Source organism: Octopus sinensis, linkage group LG15 (assembly GCF_006345805.1).
Source record: "Octopus sinensis linkage group LG15, ASM634580v1, whole genome shotgun sequence".
Taxonomy (NCBI): domain Eukaryota; kingdom Metazoa; phylum Mollusca; class Cephalopoda; order Octopoda; family Octopodidae; genus Octopus; species Octopus sinensis.
The window spans coordinates 25,261,120-25,282,369 of record NC_043011.1 but is presented as its reverse complement, the minus strand read 5'-3'; the positions used below and the strand labels follow the sequence as shown (position 1 = coordinate 25,282,369).

The 21,250-nt window shown below is 35.3% G+C and overlaps 1 protein-coding gene across 1 annotated transcript in view; it reads right to left on the bottom strand.

The window, feature by feature from the left end:
* Positions 1 to 3,216: 3,216 nt before the first annotated feature.
* Positions 3,217 to 21,250, bottom strand: part of LOC115220004 — a 32,801-nt gene continuing 14,767 nt past the window's right edge. The window contains exon 4 of the mRNA XM_029790308.2: positions 3,217 to 5,985. Within this exon, the coding sequence (XP_029646168.1) occupies positions 5,984 to 5,985 (2 nt within the window). The 3' untranslated portion in view covers positions 3,217 to 5,983. The remainder of the gene's footprint in view (positions 5,986 to 21,250) is intronic.

The window sequence follows — 21,250 nt, the reverse complement described above, 5'->3', positions numbered from 1 at the left end:
AAGCATTATGTTTGACCAAATAATCTGAATGCTACAGGGTTAAAAGACATAGTCAGAATTTACAACCTTTTGAAATTTTTGCAAATTGGAAAAACAAAAGAAAAAAACTTCCTATTTATGAAGGAGAATGGTCAGGGAGGGGATGGGGCAGTGAGAAAACAAAACAAAAAGGAGGAAATAGAGTAAATTAATAATCCTCATGTTTTTTGATTGATCGTTATTCCTTAATAGACAGGAATTTAAATGTTATTACTTATTACATTTTGTTATACCCCATGGGAGGGAAAAAAAAAAACATGATGTTGCTTGTTTTCAGTCTGCCATAGTGACTGAATGGATACTGCTTGGACCAGCAGAGCATCAAACAAAATTCTTTGATGTGTTTAGTTCAATCCCATTATGTCCTACAATCAAGTCCCACCACAACTGATTTCACTTCTCATCATTTAAGGATCAATAAAATGATATAACCAAAACATCTTTTTCTCAAATACACAACTGAACGAGCTACTGATAGTTTCATACTTTTATGATATTTCAACTAAGCATATTCATATCAGGCTCTGTTTAAGCATTATATGTATTTTAAAAACAAGGATGCACAAACAGAGCCTGAAAGATTGCTTAGGGATACATGGCTCAGTTTATAAATATGCCTACTTAAAGTATCACAAAAGCATAAAACTATTAGTAGCTCTTTTGATTTTGTATTAAATTGATATTTGTCTAACACTGGATGGAGTACCTTTTTCATTGATTCTACCAATATTGAAAATATATACGTGTATGCATGTATATATATATATATATATATATATATAACAATTGCAGTGTGGAAGGTGTTTATAAGCCATTTAAGAAACACACAAAAAAACCATTAGATTCACTTCAACATTTAGATTTAATTTGTCGAAATATTTTCGTCACTTTGAGACCGCGACCTGTTCACTGACAAAATTTTCGTGCTGCACGAAATAGTAAAATCCTATGAAAGTACTGGTTAGTAACCTATACAAAGAATATCGAACATAACATTTAATACTCAACTGTAAGGTAGCTATATAAACCGTAGTTTATGTATTTTATTTATTATAATAATAAGATGAGAAAATAGAGAGGTAATTAATAAATTATTATCTATTAATTAAAAATTTGACAAACTTTTAATTAATAAATAATAATCGTTAATTTTTTAATTATCATTTATTAATTACCTCTCTATTTTCTCATATATATATAATCAGTCCGAATCTGAAAAATATAAAGAATCCTTCTTTTCATAGCCATCTAAAGTTTTGTATAAAAATATTTTTGTTATATTTCTATTTCATGGATTATGTCAGTAGTGAATATAAGAGTGGCTTTCCATATTTTGACTACAAGTTTTATTTTCATTACTTAATTCTGAGAATGAAGCACTCTAATATAAGAGTTTTACATACAGAGAGTAACATTTTGAAATTATAATTTCAGCTGTTTCCCACTTTTCATAGTATTATTACTTTATGTCTCTGCCATGCATATAAAATCAGCTTGCTTTCTTACATCAGTCTTTCTATTACCTGCTGAAAAAGGTGAGACACTGACACATATTTTTAAACATATGTGGCCTCAGACACCTGATATTATGTCCAGAGAAAATACCTGGTATATATATATATATATATATATTTATGATCAGATTGGAGCCTGGTGCAGCCATCTGGTTCACTAGTCCTCAGTCAAATCGTCCAACCATAGAAAGTGGATGTTAAACGATGATGATGATGATGATGATGTGAGAGTGTGTATAAAATTTAGGGTTGACTGTTCAGAGGAAAGCACTTACAACTAAGAGTCAATATAATGACTGCAACAAAAAGTTTTTTATTTTTATTTCATCTGGAGTCAATCAGGGATTGGTTTTAACAAAAGATGAGTGGACTCTTATTCAACTAATTCCTGATGTATCAAGACAAAACAAAATGCCTTTTCTTGGATTCGTTATTTTTATCAATTAACTATAAATAAATAAATACATATATATATACATATATATATATATTTATCATCATCATCATTGTTTAACGTCCGCTTTCCATGCTGGCATGGGTTGGATGGTTTCACTGAGAATTGACAAGCCAGGATGCTGCACCAGGCTCCAATCTGATCTGGCAAGGTGGGTGCCCTTCCTAACGCCAACCACTCTGAGAGTGTAGTGGGTGCTTTTATGTGCCTAAGAATGTTGTTGATAGTGACTGCAGTTTCAGCCATTTAAGCTATTGTCAGACTGCCAATGATGGCTTAACTGGTTGAAACTTCGAAGTCATTGTCAACATTTTTATAGAAGAAGAATGAATTTGTACTCTACAAATGTATAGAGTAACCCATCAGATTAATGTAAAATTGTTTTCATTAAAACTGAACATGAAAAGGAGTGGCTGTGTGGTAAGTAGCTTGCTTACCAACCACACAGTTCCGGGTTCAGTCCCACTGCGTGGCACCTTGGGAAAGTGTCTTCTACTATAGCCTCAGGCTGACCAATGCCTTGTGAGTGGATTTGGTAGACGGAAACTGAAAGAAGCCTGTCATATATATATATATATGTATGTATGTGTGTTTGTCCCCCCAACATCACTTGACAACTGATGCTGGTATGTTTACATCCCCGTTACTTAGCGGTTCGGCAAAAGAGACCGATAGAATAAGTACTAGGCTTACAAAGAATAAGTCCTGGGGTCGATTTGCTCGACTAAAAGGTGGTACTCCAGCATGGCCGCAGTAAAATGACTGAAACAAGTAAAAGAGTATATCTAAGATATATCTCTCTCTATATAAACGGCAGTTTGTCTGTGCGTGTTTCTGTGTGTCTGTTTTCTCGTACCCTCACCCTGACCACGGCTTTCAACCGATTCTGATGAAACTTGACACACACATACCCAATGTCATAATTCAAAACTAACGCAGCGAAAATTTTGAAAAGTTCCCCCAGTTCTGAAAAAAAATCGATAAATTCGACATGGGTCGAGAATAAAAAAAAACAAACCACAGACTGTCTAGGGGACGCAAACTCAACCTTTTATTACTCTCAAAAAAAAATTTACCATCATTTTTTTCCATTTTTTGGCTATAACTCTCTAAAAATGCTTTATAGTTATTTCCCTTACAAACCTGAGCAACGCCGGGCGATACTGCTAGTATTTAATATATATATATGTATAGAGAGAGAGAGAGGCAGATAGACAGAGACGGACACCATGTGTATGTGTGTATATAAGTTGTATGCAAATATGTATGTATGTAAGTGGTATGAAAGTATGTATGTATTTGTATGCAAGCATACATATACATATAATATTAACAGTAGAAACTCGTTTTGTGAATGGAAATGTTATTCTTGAAACTTCAAATCTAAATACAGGAAGCAGGGGAGATAACTCCTACACTCTCAGCTGATACAAATTTTTGCAAAATGAAGACAATGCACAGCGAGAGAGCCTTATCTTCGTCGTCAAATGTAAAAAAAACATCAAATATGTTTTGTTTTTGTTAAATCTCCTCAGTAAAGCATATTCACTAGCAATTGTTATCACTTAGAATGGTCAGTTTCATCATTATCTTCATTTCATCATTATCAACACCACCACAACTTTATTACACTACTATCATCAACAACACCACTATCATCATCATCACCATCATCAACAATAATAACAACAGCAGCAGCAGATGGTCAACTGGAAAGAGAAAGTCCAATACGGAGAGCTTTGCCAGCAAACAGTGGATGAAACCAATGAAGAATCCTGGAGAAGGTTAAGACAAATTTTTTTTAAAGAAGGAAACAGGGCTGATTCTTGCTGCTCAAAAACAAGCTTTAAATGCACTGACTCAAGAATAAGCTTTATGTACAAACTCAATCAAGTGTAGCATTGATAAGACAGCAGCATCACCATTTTTTGTAGACTATGTGGAAAATTGTCTGAGACAGACACAATTAGTGGAAGCTCAAAACTAGAGGTAGACAAAAAATACCATGACAAAATAGCAGCGCGAATACACTGGGAGTTGTACAAGAAGTATGGGCTGGAATGATCCATATGAACACCAACTTTTACCTGTAGCAGAGAATGATCAGGTGAGACACATATGTGATATGCCAATATATGCAGACAAAAGGCTGCAACATTACAAACCAGATATCACTATCCAGCTGAGAGTCCACAGAATGGACCTGCATCAAGATTGCTATTCCTGCAAACCAGAATATTGTTAAGACAGAGGATGAGGGTGTCAGGAAGTACCAAGACTTATGATTGGAACCAAAAAAATTCCACGGAGCTTCAAAAGTGAGCGTGGTACCTATTGTGATCAATGCACTTAGAACTATCTCGAAAAGAGCAATATCCTGGCATCAAAAGCTGCAAATACCAAACTTCTGAGGAGGTATTCAGATAGCAGCAATACTTGGGACAGCTCGTGGGTTAAGGAATGTGCTGCATCTCTAAGCTGCAGAATGGAGCTGAGATGAGACATAGATAAATCAGTTAAGGGAATAAAATGTATTCCTTTAGATACACTTTGCATCATTACAATTGTATTCATTAATTGTTGCTTAACTCTATAAAGTTCCACTAAAACATAGATATGCAATTAAATTGGGATTATTAAATAGCTTTTGAAAGAAGATTCCAGGCTCTATAAACAAACTGAAAGAAAGACTTAATGTATAGAGGTAGTGATAATAGTAACAGCGGTTTCTTAAAGTGGCATAATGTCACTAGAAATCTGTCAGGAAAGAGCTTAGCTAGTTAGCATTGACCCTAGTATATACCTGGTACTTATTTCAAAGACAATAATAATAATCAATCTTTTAGTTTTGGTATAGAACCAGCAACTTTATTGAGAGGGGGTTAGTTGATTATATCAACTCCAGTACTTGATTGTTATGCTATTTTATTGACCCAGCAGGGACTAACGGCTAAGTTGGCTTTGGAAGGATTTGAACTCAAGACATCAAGTGCCAGAAATGGCACTAAACATTTCATCCAGCATGCTAACAATTCTGCCAGATCGCCATATTATACAAAATTAACAATAATATTATCAAAAAAAATAAGACTATTAATATGTAATAATGAGATGACAAATATAAAATAATAATAAAAAAATATAGAAAAATATACCTCACATCAAAAATACAGTCCTGAGGGAAAATAAATTTATCTAAAAATTATGCAATAAAATTATTCAACTCTCGTGAGTTAGAAAAAGTACAACACACACATACACAAAAAAAGAAGATAAAATATAAAACAAAGTATTTATCCAGCAATTGCATTGATATAACAAAATATACTGATATGAATTTCTGTTCATAATGCTATATATATATTTAATGAAAGAATGAATGAAACAAGATGAACTTCTAACATGAAATTGATCAACAGTTGTTTATGATCAACAAACTTAAATTTTTCTGATGGACATTTTAGATTACGTTATAATTTCATTAGTTTTTTGGGGGTTTTTTTTTCTGTTTCTGGAGCAAATATTACATTAATTATGAAAGCTTAAGGAGTTTGGCATCATACAACTTAATGTTGGTTTAAAATTTTGACACAAGGCCAGAAATTTTAAGGGATGGTTAAGTCGATTACATTGACCCCAGTGTTCAACTGGTACTTATTTTACTGACCCTGAAAGAATGAATGGCAAAGTGGACCTCAGCAGAATTTGAACACAGAACATAAAGACAGACGAAATGCTGCTTTAGCATTTCACTCAGCATACTAAAAAATTCAGCCAGGTCACCACCTTCAACTTACTTAATATCAAAGAAGTTTGCAATTAGCCAAGTTAGTGAAGTATCATAATCATAGCCATAGGATTGATAGTTCATGTTTTGCTTAGCAGTACCATGCTGTGTCTATGATCTAACTGCTCAGTTCTGCCTGGCTCTCTACAGTACGTCTGCAAATAGGTCCCACAGCTGCATTTTGGTCAATTCTAAAAGCAACAGAAACATTTTGTTAGCTTGTAGTACTAGGTTCAACTCATCTCTAGAACAGATGCAATACTATAAAACTAGTAAAAAATTTCACCATATCTATCAACCAAAAACAGTATAATGAGCAGAATCATTCAAACAATAACTCTGAGCACCTTTTCAAACTCCACCCGTCTAACACCCGTGGACATATTTACAAAGTCAGAAAACAGCACAGCTCCCATGACTTTAGGGAACATTTTTTTACGCTGAGAGTTGCTGAAGCATGGAACAAACTGCCGGCATCAATTGTTAGTTGTCGGAGCACTGCATCCTTCAAAACTTCCATGCTTTCTGAGATTCACCAACACTACACCTGATTTTCTCCCCTCCATACACACACAAGCATGTATCTGACTCATACATTGTTCGCTTTCCAGACATTTCTACATTACTGCATATACTTTATATGCACTTTCTGACAAGTTGTGGTGCACCTGAGCACTGTATACAATAATTTCATTATTATTATTATAAAGTTTCCGTTAATTTTTCTCTTATTTGCCCATTTTTTTTTTATGAGTTAGGTACATTGTACAAGTTTACAAATCACATTTTAGTGTTTCCTGGAAACACTTTTGTTATGGGTTTTTTGTTTTTGTTTTTTACAATGAAGCATTACATCCTAAAGTTACTACAAAAACACAGATTCTTATTTCTCATACATACTAATCAAATGGAATCACGAAGTTCCTTTTCATATTCCAGCTTCCAATATTATTAACCCATTAGCATTTAAACAGGCCATATCAGGCCCAAATATTCTAGTTCTTTTATATTCAAACCAACCAGATTGAGACTCTCACGCCTATCCTGTAATGTCATTCTAAAAATAAACAATCACATGATTGAAATCTCAAAGCCATGAGTTAATGCATAATTAATTCAAATGAATGTGAATAAATAAGCAGAATATTTAACAGAATAATCTGAATGTTAAAAGGTGAAACCATGTGATGGATATGTAAGGGAGTGAGACATGGTGTCTGGGGGAAAGCAAAATGGCAATTTTGAGAAGAATCAAGAGAGCAATGTGTGGTGCGAAACTATTGGCTAAAAGGAGGGCTGAGGACTTGATGGGGATGCTGGGGTTGGAGGAATCAATGGAACAGCTGACAAGGGTGAATGGAGTGTGGTGGTATGGACATGTGTTGAGGAGGGATGAGGATCATGATCTGAGGAGAGAGCTTGAGTTTAAAGTGAATGAACCACAAAAGTGAGGTCAGCCAAAGAAAATGTGGAGGAGGAAGTTGGGAGGGTTAGTTTGAGGAGGGAGGATGCCCAAAACTGGGCAAGATGGTGTGAGAGCAGTTGCTGTAAGAGTGAGGTAGATCGGGCCACCCCTGTTAACAGGGACAAACCCAGATTTAAAATATTGGACATCATCAATCAATGCTACAAATCAATGAGAATGGTAACATTATTCAAATATTCTGTCTTCTACTTACTTCAGAATGAATGAGTCATGGAAAATTTAAAAGATCAGTGAAGATTGATGTAAATCAATGAATGAATAACTAGCAATGAAAATGTTGATGTCAAACTTTCATTTAAGCATCTTTATACAAAATGCCTGATTGCTCACCATTGGATGGTCAAATTAATTTTCTGATGAATGGTAAATCAAAGTTCTGTTAAAGTTTTGTCAGCTGTATTTTCCTGTATTCCTTTCTAAGTTGAGAGACAATAACTAGTAGTATTCACTGAGGGATATGGTTACAGCAATAGAATCCACACACTATTTTTTTCTTGTGAAACATTCAACAACTGAATAGTGGAGCTGGTGGCAGAGAGGTGAGCAATTAATTGATTTCAAAGTTTGGCACAAGGCCACCAATTTGTGGGGAAGGGGTAAGCCAATTACATCAACCCCAGTGCTCAACTGGTACTTATTTTATTGACCCTGAAAGGATAAGGCAAACTTGACTGCAACAGAATTTGAACTCAGAACATAAAGCTGGACAAAATGCTGTGAAGTATTTTGCCTGATGAACTAACGATTCTGCAAGCACACTGCCTTTAGGGCGAGTATTTAATTAATAAGGATATTATTTCTTACTCCGATTTTTATACATGCAAATTTAACATATTTCACAATGCTTCAAGAAAACTTATTTGAGTTTTAGCTGCTTTCTACAGCTGAGTATCTTTAGAAGTTATGAACAAAATCAGCCCTCATAACTACAAACATACAAGTTAACAAAATAAATTTTAAAAAGAATGGACAGATACATCAAATAAAATCAATTTAATATTACAAATATAGAACTTTAAGACAGCCTGTTTAAACATTACTGCAACTAGCAAAAGCTATATCTTGGAATGTGTACATACATAGTAAAGATAATAGGTACAGGATCAACCAGACCTCTAATAATGGTTAAAATTAGTTGAGTTTTATAAAAATAAGAATAATATTACTAAAACGTAGCTTTAAATGATTTGTATTCAATTTCAACAACAAACTGATGTCACAACTTCAACTATACACTAATGTTAAAAATTACCAATGTAAAGCTGAAAGAAACAGTACCATTTCAACTGGGTACTCAATATGCAATGAGGAATTATGCAATCCAGTTTGAAGTGTTTTTAGATATATGTTTACTATTATTTCAAAGTGAACCCTCTGATACAATGGTATTAAATAAAAAAAAAACCAAACTACCTAGGAGATTTCAATTACCAGGTTCTAAGAGCTCCTGACTTCATTTTCATATAATACTCATGACCTTACAAACCACTGTATACATTAAAAGGCATTGCAACGATACCTACTGTATATCATATAATACAGTGAACATATAAACTGAGCTGTAGCTATCATTTTCATTTCTTTTTCTTTCTCTCTCTCTCTCTCTCTCTCTCTTATTCATCTCATCTACACTTTTGTCTTTAATCTTTTACTTGTTTCAGTCCTGAGAGTGCAGCCATGCTGGGGCACGCCCTTGAAGAATTTTTAGTCGAATGAACTGATCCCAGTACTTATTTTTTTTTTGAAGCCTGGTACTTATTCTATCCATCTGTTTTGCCAAACTACTAAGTTATGGGCACATAAACACACCAACACCATTGGTAGGGGACAATACACACACACACACATATATGACAGGTTTCTTTCAGTTTCCATCTGCCAAATCCACTCGTAAGACTTTGGTCGGCCTGAGGCTATAGTAGAAACACTTGCCCAAGGTGCCACACAGTGGGACTGAACTGGGAACTATGTAGTTGGGAAACAAGCTTCTTACCACACAGCCGCATCTTGTTTACATTAAAAAAATATATATTTATGACCAATGAAAATGTTTATGATTTAGATTGTGAGATAAGGTCTGAATTAGCGTAATATCACACACAGTGTGATATATCACATACTAATATTACATATAGTGTGAGTAGCTATGGAGCTGCTCTACAGCAGGAAACCTGTTCTGCTCCAGTCTTTTTCTCTCATACTTTAACTCTCTTTACACTTCATCTATCATAATGTTTCCCCTCTTGGGGCCTGTAGTCTTGCAAGCTGCATGTCAACCTCACTATTGCTGGTTGTATGAAAAAAACCACCCAGTACAAGCTATAAAGGGATCATCGTTAGGAAGAATGTCCAGCCATAGGAACCATGCTGAAGCAGTCCATAGACTCAGAGGATCCTGTCAATGCCATCCAACCCACGCCAGCATGGAACATGAACATTAAATGATGATGATGATGACAATGAAGATACACATGTCAACAATTTATATATTTAGGCTCGGGAACATAAACTATAGATAATTATAAAATGCTCAAGAGGACCGGTCCGCCACAGCAGAATTAATACTGGCGCTGGTGCCACGTTAAAAGCACCTAGTACACTCTATGGAGTGGTTAGCATTAGGAAGGGCATCCAGCCATAGAAACCATGCCAGAACAGACAATGGAGCCTGGTGCAGCCCCTGACTTTACCAGCTCAAGTCAAACCATCCCGCTCATGCCAGCATGAAAAACGGATGTTAAATGATGATGATTATGATGGTGACCATGATAATGGTGATAAAGTGATAAAATTGAACATAAACACTATGGGAAATATTCCGATAATAGCAATATTGATTTTAAAAAAACAAATGGAAGGAAAAGGAAAGAATACAACAGAAGCGAAAATAAGAGAGAAATTAATAACCATTATCCTATTCTTTATAAGCTAGAAATTGATATTTGGTTTGTTTTCTGATAATTTTAATTAGACTTATCAGGGGTTTGTTCACAGGTAAGCTGCAGCCTACAAGTAAGACGCTGAGGTGTTCACTGTAGTTTGGCCTCTAACCTTTTCTAAAAACCTTTTTCAAATTTAATGTATTTGTTAACCTGTAAGCATTTGATGGCTTTTAATGAATATTTTGCATCACAATTTGTTTAAGGTTTTAATTTTAATTGTCAGTGATGGGAATGGCAAGAAACATCCTCATCATGATCATCACTTAACATCCACTTTTCCCTGCTTGCATGGGTCGGAAGGAATTTGTTGAAGCAGATTTGCTACAGTCAGATGTCCTTCTTGTTGCCAATCCTTACCTGTTTCCAAGCAAGGTAATATTTCTCATGATCATACATTTTTTCCACAGAAGACCGGAAACAAACAATATGGCTTGTACAACAATGATGCTTATTTATAGCCATCATAAAACATCAAGACATGCACACATAACTATGACAAGCTTCATTCAGTTTCCTTCAACCTAAATCTACTCTCAAAGCTTTAAATAGCCCAGGGCTATAACAGAAGACATTTGCCCAAGGTGTTTTGCAATGGTACTGAAACAAAGATCAGATTGTTTGGAGGTAAACTTCTCAACCAGAGTTACACCTGTATCAATATGTAGGGATATTTTTACGTGTGATATATGATACAATACACATAGAGGCTATGAGCAAATACAAACATTTAAAAAAGAAATTCAAGAGGCCCATTACAAGAAGTTACTGATCCCTGTGCTACATAAAGACAGTTAAAAGCTCTATAAAATATGTGTATATATGTTTAATTAAAAAATTTTTTTGCATAACTCATTAGCATTGAGATTACTCCGTCAAATGTAATGCTTATATATTCACATTGCTTTGAATTAATCATGCATTATCTCATATCTTAGAGATTTTGATGATGTAGTTGTTTATTTTTAGAATGACAATGTAAGCTAGGTGTGAGAGGCTAGATCTAGCTGGTATGAACATAAAAACAGGTAAAATATTTTGACCAAATATGGCTTGTTTTATATGCTAAAGAGATATAGCTATCAAATAAAATGCAAACTTATTTTACATCCTCAACATTTAAGCAAAAAAATATATATGAGCTCAGTGTCAGTGGACAAGATATTTATCATTTGAAAGCTCAATCCATTTAGCTAAAGATGAGTTCAACAGAATGGCTTTATTTCATGAAGAATGCAGCAGCAAAACAGTTAAATTCACCAGTATTTTGTTAACTAGAAATCTCAAATTCAACTTTTCCTAAAGGAAAAAGTACTTCTTTCTCTTCTTCAAGGGAGAATAAGAATTAGGCTTTAAGTCATAAAACATCAATGATAACACAAATTAAATGATGAAGACATATCAATTCATCACAGATATAGCTGTGTAGTTAAGAAGCTTATTTTGCAACCACATGATTTTGAGTTCAATCCCACTGCCTGGGCAAGTATCTTCTACTATAGCCCCAGGTCAACCTTATAAGTGAATTTCATATGTGGAAGACTCTCTCTCTCTCTCTCCGTGTTTTCACCCCAAAAAGTCAAGAGGAAAAGGAAAAAAAAAAAGAAAATGTAAGTCCTTCAGTGTAAATTAAAAATGGAATTTCTATTTTGTTAACATGTTTCTTATTCTGTCCTACACACACATAATGCCCTCTAGATGGCCATTAATACAAAGTGAAGCAACTATCTCCTCACTGTATGATGTGGGATTAGAAATTAAAATTTCAAATCAAGAAATATGAAAAGGATATAAAAAGTTTACATATATAAATATATCTTTTACTTGTTCATGTCATTAGACTGTGGCCATGCTGGGGCACCGCCTTGAAGGAGTTTTAGTCAAATAAATCATCCTCAGTACTTATTTGTTTTTTAAGCCTGGTAATTATTCCATCAATTTCTTTTGCCAAACAGCTAAGTTACAAGGACATAAACACACCAACACCAGTTGTCAAATGGTGACTGTGGTGGGGCAAACACAGACACAAGTATATACATATATTTATATATATATGACAGACAAGCTTCTTTCAGTTTCCATCAATCAAATCCTCTCAGAAGGCTTTGGTTGGCCTGAAGCTATAGTAGAAGACACTCACCCAAGGCACCACACAGTGGAACTGAACCTGGAACAATGTGATTGGGAAGCAAGCTTCTTACCACACAGCCACACCTTAATTTTATATTATATGGCAAAGTCCTGATATGTATTGAGCAGTGGAAGTATCCTATAATGCCAGAATTCATAATGTAAATGTACTAAAATGAAAATTTTAGTAATCAACCAACTTCATCACAAATATACACATTACAACCTTTACCATATATCCTTGTTTGCTTGCCAAGCAAATAAACAGGAGTGGCTGTGTGGTAAGTAGCTTGCTTACCAACCACGTGGTACCTTGGGCAAGTGTCTTCTACTATAGCTTCAGGCCGACCAAAGCCTTGTGAGTGGATTTGGTAGACGGAAACTGAAAGAAGCCCGTCATATATATGTATATATATATATATATATATATATATATATATATATATATATATATATATGTGTGTGTGTGTGTGTATGTTTGTGTGTCTGTGTTTGTCCCCCTAGTATTGCTTGACAACCGATGCTGGTGTGTTTATGTCCCCGTCACTTAGCGGTTCGGCAAAAGAGACCAATAGAATAAGTACTGGGCTTACAAAGAATAAGTCCCGGGGTCGAGTTGCTCGATTAAAGGCGGTGCTCCAGCATGGCCGCAGTCAAATGACTGAAACAAGTAAAAGAGAAAGAGAGAGTTGAACTGTAAGTCAAAGAGTCAATAGATCACATTCTAATAACTGTCCATCCTGAGATGAGTGCCTATAGCAAGAAGCATAACACCCACTGACTCAGGTAAAAAAACAGCTTCCGTTCATAGCTACAACTCTTAGGAGTAGAAAGAAGCACTTTATAATTAGCAAGTGCTTTGTTAGTTTTTCAACATTAAACTACACTCCAACTCCAACAAACGCAATTTGCTATATGATCAGCTTCCCACTAAATTTATCATCACCACCACCACAACTATAATGAAGTAAGCTTGAGACAAATGAATGTAACTGTTTAAGTTATGTGGAAAATGTTAACCTACATATCTTGTTTCTAGCCTTTGACTCATTGTGTAATGAATAGGGTACTGAAATCTTGACATATTCAATTCATCCAAGTTTTACAATATTTATCACTAGTGGTTTATGTATAAACCTGTAATCCAATCTGGTCCATTTCACCTTTGACATAACAGGATACTATTCTTTTTAGTGGTGTTTTTTTTTTTTATATTTTTCATCAGCCTACTAACATCTGTTCTTTTTTTTTTCTCTTTCACTTGTTTTTCAGTCATTGGAGTGCAACCAAGCTGAGGCACTACCTTGAGGGGGTTTATCAAACAAAACCCCAGTACTTTTTTTTTAAAGTCTGGTTCTTATTCTATCAGTCTCTTTTGCTCCACTGCTAAGTTACAGGGACATAAACAAAACAACGCTGGTTGTCAAGTAGTGGGGGTACAAATACACACACACACACACACACACAACAGGCTTCCACACATTTCTATCTACCAAATTCACTCACAAGGCATTGGTCAGTCCAGGACTATAGTAGAAAATAATTGCCCAAGGTACCACGCAGTGGGACTGAAACCAAAATGATGTGGTTGCAAAGTGAGCTAAGAAATAAACAGATAAATAAATATAAGAAATGATAGGGATACCATGGCCAGTGAACAGAATAAACATCAACGAAAAAATATCTGAAGCAAAATTCTAACTATGAAGGTTTGCATATATTTTGAACACAAAAGGGTAAAGATACCTTTTGGTCATGAATGACCATAGGATTGCACCTAGAAAGTTACCCTCCAAGGCACAAGTCCACGCAAGGTTGTTTATGGAAGACCAGCAGTCACCCATGCATACCAGCTTCCCCTTTTCAAATCACTGATATTGTCCAAGAGAAAGGCAAAGGCCAATACAGTTTGGCACCAGTGATGTTGCAACTCATTTCTACAGTTGAGTAAACTGGAGAAACATGAAGTAAAGTGTCTTGCTCAAGAACACAACACACAGCCCAGCCTGGGAATCAAACTCACTACCTTAGGATTATGAGCCCAACACTCTAACCACTGAGCCATATGCATTCACAAATATGATTCTAATATATAAGGGTTGTGAAAAGGGCAATGAAAGTAATGGAGTGCACAACATAACTAACCAGTGCTTTAGTTGCTAAAAACATTGAATCCCTGTAGAGTCAGAAATGTGTGTGTGTGTAAGAAGCTTACTTCTTAACCATGTGGTCTCAGGCTCAATCCTGCTGTATGCCACCTTGGGCAAGGGCCAACCAAAGCTTTGTGGGTGGATTTGGTAAATGGAAACTGGAAGAAGCTTGTCATATGTGTGTGTGTATGTAAAAAGCTTACTTCTTAACCATGTCATTTCAGATTCAATCCCATTCTATGTCAAGTTTGTCATGTGTGTGTGTGTCTGTATGTTTGTTTGTGTGAGCTGACATCATGTGATGGTTGTAGACAAGTATCACTTTTATACAAGTGACAATGTTTGTTTCCAGTTTTCCATATAAAACACATCCAGCTGTAGGGAAATATTACCTTACTTGGAAACGGGCGAGGGTGGAAACAGGTGACAGAAAGGGCATCCAGCCAGAGAAAATTTGCTTCAAAAACTTCCATCTGTCCCATGCAAGCATGGAAAAGTGGACATTAGACGATGATGATATCGACATAAATATGTAAATATATAACTATTGAACAAGTGTTCAACACCATATTGGTGGATGAAGATTCTTTATCTGTTTATGAAGGCTACCATTGGTTTCATGTTAAGAAATACCTCAACAATTATCAAGCCTATCTCATGGAACATCAGTGTTTGACTTCATTTTGGATTAAAACACCAAAATCGAGATAAATGCAAATGTTCCATCTGATAGGCTTGATAATTGTTGAGGTATTCCTTAACATGAAACCAATGGTAGCCTTAATACACAAATAAATATGTATGTATATATATATATATATATATATATATATATACACACACACACGCACACACAGACAAAACATCCATTGTCACAGTATGACATTGCTGGACCTTTGAATTACAATCCATTTGACAGGCTTTCACATTTTCTGTCTGCAAATGATATCTGGCCAAGATGCCATGCAATAGGATTGAACCTGGGGGCATTCATGATTCCAGCATGAACTTCTTACCCATTTGGGGAAATATAGCCTTGCTTGGAAATGACTGTAGAAAATCTGCCTCAATAAAGTCCATCTGACCCATGCAAGCTAAGAAAAGGAGACATTAAGATATGAAATAAATGAACGCACATTTAAATTATATTCCTTCCAACCACAAACTCATACTATAATCCTTTAGCATTTAAACCTTTCGATACCAGCTCTGGCTCTGTAGTACAAATGTCTTGTTTCCATAAGTTTTTAATTAAAATCTTCCACCAAGCCTCAGTCACAATTTATGTTCCTAACACTAGCTTAATGATAACTAAGTTATTTTCCTAAATTGAAAGAAACACAGAGCATCTCAAAAGAAAAACTTTAATATACCTGATTTATGTTCTAACCAGCCAGATCCAGCCTATCACACCTACCCTTCAAGGCCATCATAAAATATACAAACACATTATCAAAATTTCAAAGCTACAAAATAATGCATAATTAATTAAAGAAAATTTGAATGAAAAAGTATTACATTTGGCAGAATAATCTGAATACTAAAGGTTAAATATCACCCTCTCATTCAAGCACACACATAATACTATCTTTTATTTTTTACACATTTCAGTCACCAGACTACAGCCATGCTGGGGCAGCCTCGAAGAATTTTAGTTGAATGAATTAATCTCAGTGCTTGTTTTTTTTTTAAAGCCTGGTACTTATTCTATCGGTTTCTTTTGCTGAATTGCTAAATTATAGGGATATAAACACACCTACATCAGTTAAGCAGTGATGAGAGGACAAAGACAGACACATACACACATATATATGATGGGCTTTTATTAGTCTCATTCTATCAAATCCACTCACAAGGCTTTGGTCAACCCAAAGCTACAGTAGAAGACACTTGCCCAAGGTGCCTGCCACACAGTGGAACTAAACCCAAAACCCTTACCACACTGCCATATTTGCACTTATCTTTTTACCTTCTTTGTTTTGCATGCTTAAGTCATTGGACTACAGCCATACCAGGGCACCACATTCAAGGGTTTAGTTGAAAAATCAAGCCCAATATTTATTTTTTATGGTCTAGTACAGAAGTATCAGACTATAAGCAATACCTCAATCCCAACTACCCTTTTAGGAAAAATAAATAGTTTTACTGAACTGCCAAGCTATTCAGGATGCAAAGAAACTAACACCTGTTGTCAAGTAGTAGAAGGGAAGGAAACAAACACAAAGATACACACATGTATACCTGTGGCATGTAAAAAGCACTTAGCACACTCTGTAAAGTGATTGGTACTAGGAAGGGCATCCAGCTGTAGAAAACTTTCCACAACAGACAATTTGGAGTCTGGACAGCTCCCTGACTGGCCCACTCCTTTCAAACCAAGCAACCTACGCCAGCATGGAAAATAGATATTAAACGATGATGATGATAATACATCGATATGTATTCATTTATTATTTTACTTGTTTCAGTCATTTGATTGCAACCATGCTGGAGTACCACCTTAAAGGGTTTTTAGTTGAAGAAATCAATCCCAGGACTTATACTTAGTAAGCCTAATACTTACTCTATCAGTCGTTTTTGCTGAAATGCTAAGTTACAGGGATGTAAACACACCGACATCAGTTGTCAAGCAATAATGGGGGCACAAACACATAAATATATACACCAGAGGCTTTTTTCAGTTTCTGTCTACCAAATCCACTCAGCCCAAAGTCCAAAGCCATAGTAGAAGACACTTGCCCAAGGTGCCATGCAGTGGGACTGAACCCTGAATCCGAAACTGTGTGTCTGCAAAGCAAACTTCTGAAAACATACACCCATGCCACTTTCAAAAACACAAATGTATGCAGAAAATAAAGAAGAAAACAAACCAACAAAACAAATGATAACACAAGTTCAGGCTGAACCCAAGGAAAACATAATTGTATTCTGATGTGACATGTAAAAATAAAACACAAACTGAAAAGTGATATTAATGATAATGATGATTATTTTTCTTCTTTTGTTTTTTTTTTTATTTGGCAAAACTGGTTTTTTTTTGGTTTTTTTATAGGGAAGAGATTGACTTAGCTGCAGTATAACACTGGTACTTATTTTATTTACCTTTACAAAGGCAAAAGACAAAATCAGCTTCAGTAGAATTTCAACCCAAAACTGCATACTATAGTAATAGTTACTGGCTTAGATTTGGTAGTAATAATAATCTTTTCTATTCTAGGCACAAGGCCTGAAATATTTGAGGAGGGGGCCAATCAATTAGATCAACCCCAGTATGCAACTGGTACTTAATTTATCGACCCCAAAAGGATAAAAGTAAAGCTGACCTCAGTGGAATTTGAACTCAGAACTTAAAGACAGACAAAATACCACTAAGCATTTTGCCTGGCATACTAACATTTCTGCCAGCATACTAACATTTCTGATCATGTTGTCTCCAAGTGCAGTCGTTTTGTGCCTACAGAGCAGCTCAGTATATTCACTGGGTAATTTGCAAAGACTTGGATCTGCTCCATGATAAAAACTGGTGGGAATACAAACCACCGTCAGTACTTGAAAATGACCACATCTCACTCCTTTGGAACTTTACTATTCAAACTGACAGAAAGATAGATGCAAATAGGCCAGACATTATATTGAAGGACTTCAGACAAAAATCATGCCTCCTCTTTGATATGACTGTCCCAATTGACATAAATGTATCTGTCAAGACAAATCAAAAACTGAGCAAGTGTAAAGATCTTGAAATAGAAATTGGCAAAATGTGGAACCTCAAGACCAAAACAATACCTGTTGTCATAGGTGCCCTAGGAATGAAAGCATATGGGGCTAATTGCTGCCTAGCTCAGGTACCAGGAAATCCAAAAATGGAAGAAAATATTGTCTATGTAATCCCAAAAGTATTTTAATCTGTAAACAGCGTTAAAATACTTTTAAATGTACATAACAGCAGACACTTTTCACTGTCATCTTATAATGAAATTACTATTAAAACTAACTTCTAATTGACTTATGTTTTGACAGACATTCTCTAGAACAATACTCTGTGCAAAACCAAATATATGGCACCCTAGTCATAACACCAACTTAAACTTCTAACTTATTGTCTCTTGAGGTCTCTGGGTGAAACTTAGAGTCAACTTGTACAAACACAAGGCAAAAGCCAAACTTAATAATAATAATAATCCTTTCTACTTATAGCCAACAAGGCCTGAAATTTGCGGGGAGGAACAAGTTGATTTCATCAACCCCAATGATCAACTAGCACTTATTATTTTATTAACCCCAAATGGATGAAAGTAAAGTCAACCATGACATAATATTGATGATGATGATGGTTTGAAATATTGGCACAAGACCAGCAATTTCAGGGGAGAGGGCCAGTCACTTACATCGACCTCAGTGCTCAACTGGTACTTATTTTATTGATCCTTGAAAGGAGCACAGGCAAAGTCAACCCCGGTGGCATTTGAACCCAGAATGTGAAAATAAATAAAATATTCAGACAGACAAAATGCTGCTAAGCATTTTGCCCGGAATGCTAACAATTCTGCCAGCTTGCCACCTTATATAATAATAATAATAATATTTTCTACTGCAGACACAAGGCCTCAGATTTGTGGGAAGTGGACTAGTCGATTGCATCGACCCCAGTATTTCACTGGTACTTAATTTATCAACCCCAAACGGATGAAAGACAAAGTCGACCTTGGTGGAATTTGAACTCAGTACAAAGTGATGGGCAAAATACAGCTAAGCATTTCGTCCAGCACACTAACAAATCTACCAGCTTGCCGCATTTGATAATAATAATAATCCTTTCTACTATAGGCACAAAGCCTGAAATTTTAGGGGAGAGTGCTAGTCAATTATATCAATCCCAGTGCTTGACTGGTACTTATTTCATCAACCCCGAAAAGGATGAAAGGCAAAATTAACCTCAGTGGAATTTGAACTCAGAGTGTAAAGCCAGAAGAAATGCTGCCAAACATTTTGTCTGATGCAGTAATGATTCTGCCAGCTCACCACCTTAATAATAATAATAATAATAATAATAATAATAATAACTGTTTCAAATTTCGGCACAATGCCAGTAATTTTAGGGGTCGGGGATAAGTTGATTGCATCTATCACAGGACATGACTGGTATTTATTTTATCTATCTTGCAGGGATGAGAAGCAAAGCTGACAGTGGTAGGATCTGATAACAGAATGTAAAGACTCAGAACAAATACTGCAAAGCAGTTTTTACTGACTCTTTAACATTTCAGCTGGTTCACCACAAAAAAAATAATAATAATAATTGTTAAAATATGCACATGGTTAGAAATTTGGGGGTAGGAAACAATCAGTTATACTGACCTCAGTAAATGATTGGTATATTATTTGGTCAACACCGGAGGTACAAAAAAAAAAAAGAAAGAAGCTGATTTTGGTGGGATGTGAACAGAGAAGTAACACACCAGAGCAAATATTGCAAGGCAAGTTTGTCTGATGCTTTGCTGATTCTGCCAATCTGCTGTCCTAATAATAATAGTTGTAGCAGCAGCAGTAGCAATAATAATAATAATAATGGTTTCAAATTTTGGCTCAAGGGAAGGGGGCAAGTCAATTACATCAACTGACCCCAGTGATCAACTAGTACTTATTATATCGACCTCAAAAGGATGAAAAGTAAAGCTGACCTTGGTGGAATTTGAACTCAGAGCGTAAACACATATGAAATGCCACGAAGCATTTTGACCAGCTTGCTAATGATTCTGCCAGCTTACCACTTTAATAATAATGATCATCATGATCATGATGATGATAACAGAAGTAAAAATTATTATTTTTTTTTTTTACATTGGCACAGGGTCATAAATTTAGTAGAAGAGGTATATAGTTGATTGAATGGGTCCCAGTATGTTACAGACACTTACTTAATAAGCTCTAAAGAAATAAATGTTGATCAGAGCAAATTGCAGTAGAAGTAACAACCTTGAAAAATATTGTTTATATATTTTAAAAACTTAAACATCTGACATAAAACAGATGGAAAAAAAAAAGTATGTAATTAATATTTTAAAGAAAAGTCTTCCATGTACATTATATATATATATATATATATATGTATATATATATAAAATGCGCAACTCCATTGTCTCCCGAGACAGAAAGGATGCCAAAAAAAAAATATATATATATATATATATATATATAATGGGTGTGCATGTGTGTGTGTGCGTGCACATACATATATGTTTTTATTTATATATATGCTGTATTTTCAGGCATATAAGGCACTTCCCAATTTTAACAGGCCTAAACTATGAGAAAGAAACTGCAGCAAACCCCAAATCCTCAAGCTGAAAATCTCACACATTTTCTTGTATAGGAACCATAAAAATTTAGACTAACGCTCTCTGGTAAACTATTATGGTAGGCTAAGTTTCAATACTTACTTTAACACTAGCAAATATCACCACTGACCTTCATCGTCACCAGTACTGTCCATCACTAATAACACTAACCAACTCTACTCAAAGCCCGACCTTCAGCATATAAGACACAGGGGGACTTTGGGGGACAATAAGCGTGCCTTACATGCCAGAAAATATGGTGTGTGTCTGTGTGTGTATATAGAAAGCTGTTTGTTATAGCCAGTCAGAGAGTGACCAGTGGTCACTCTCTGACCAGCCATAAAAAAAAAAACCTTCTAAAAATGACTACTCTAATATTTTAGAGCGTGCTTCTTTTCAGATGTATAAACTAC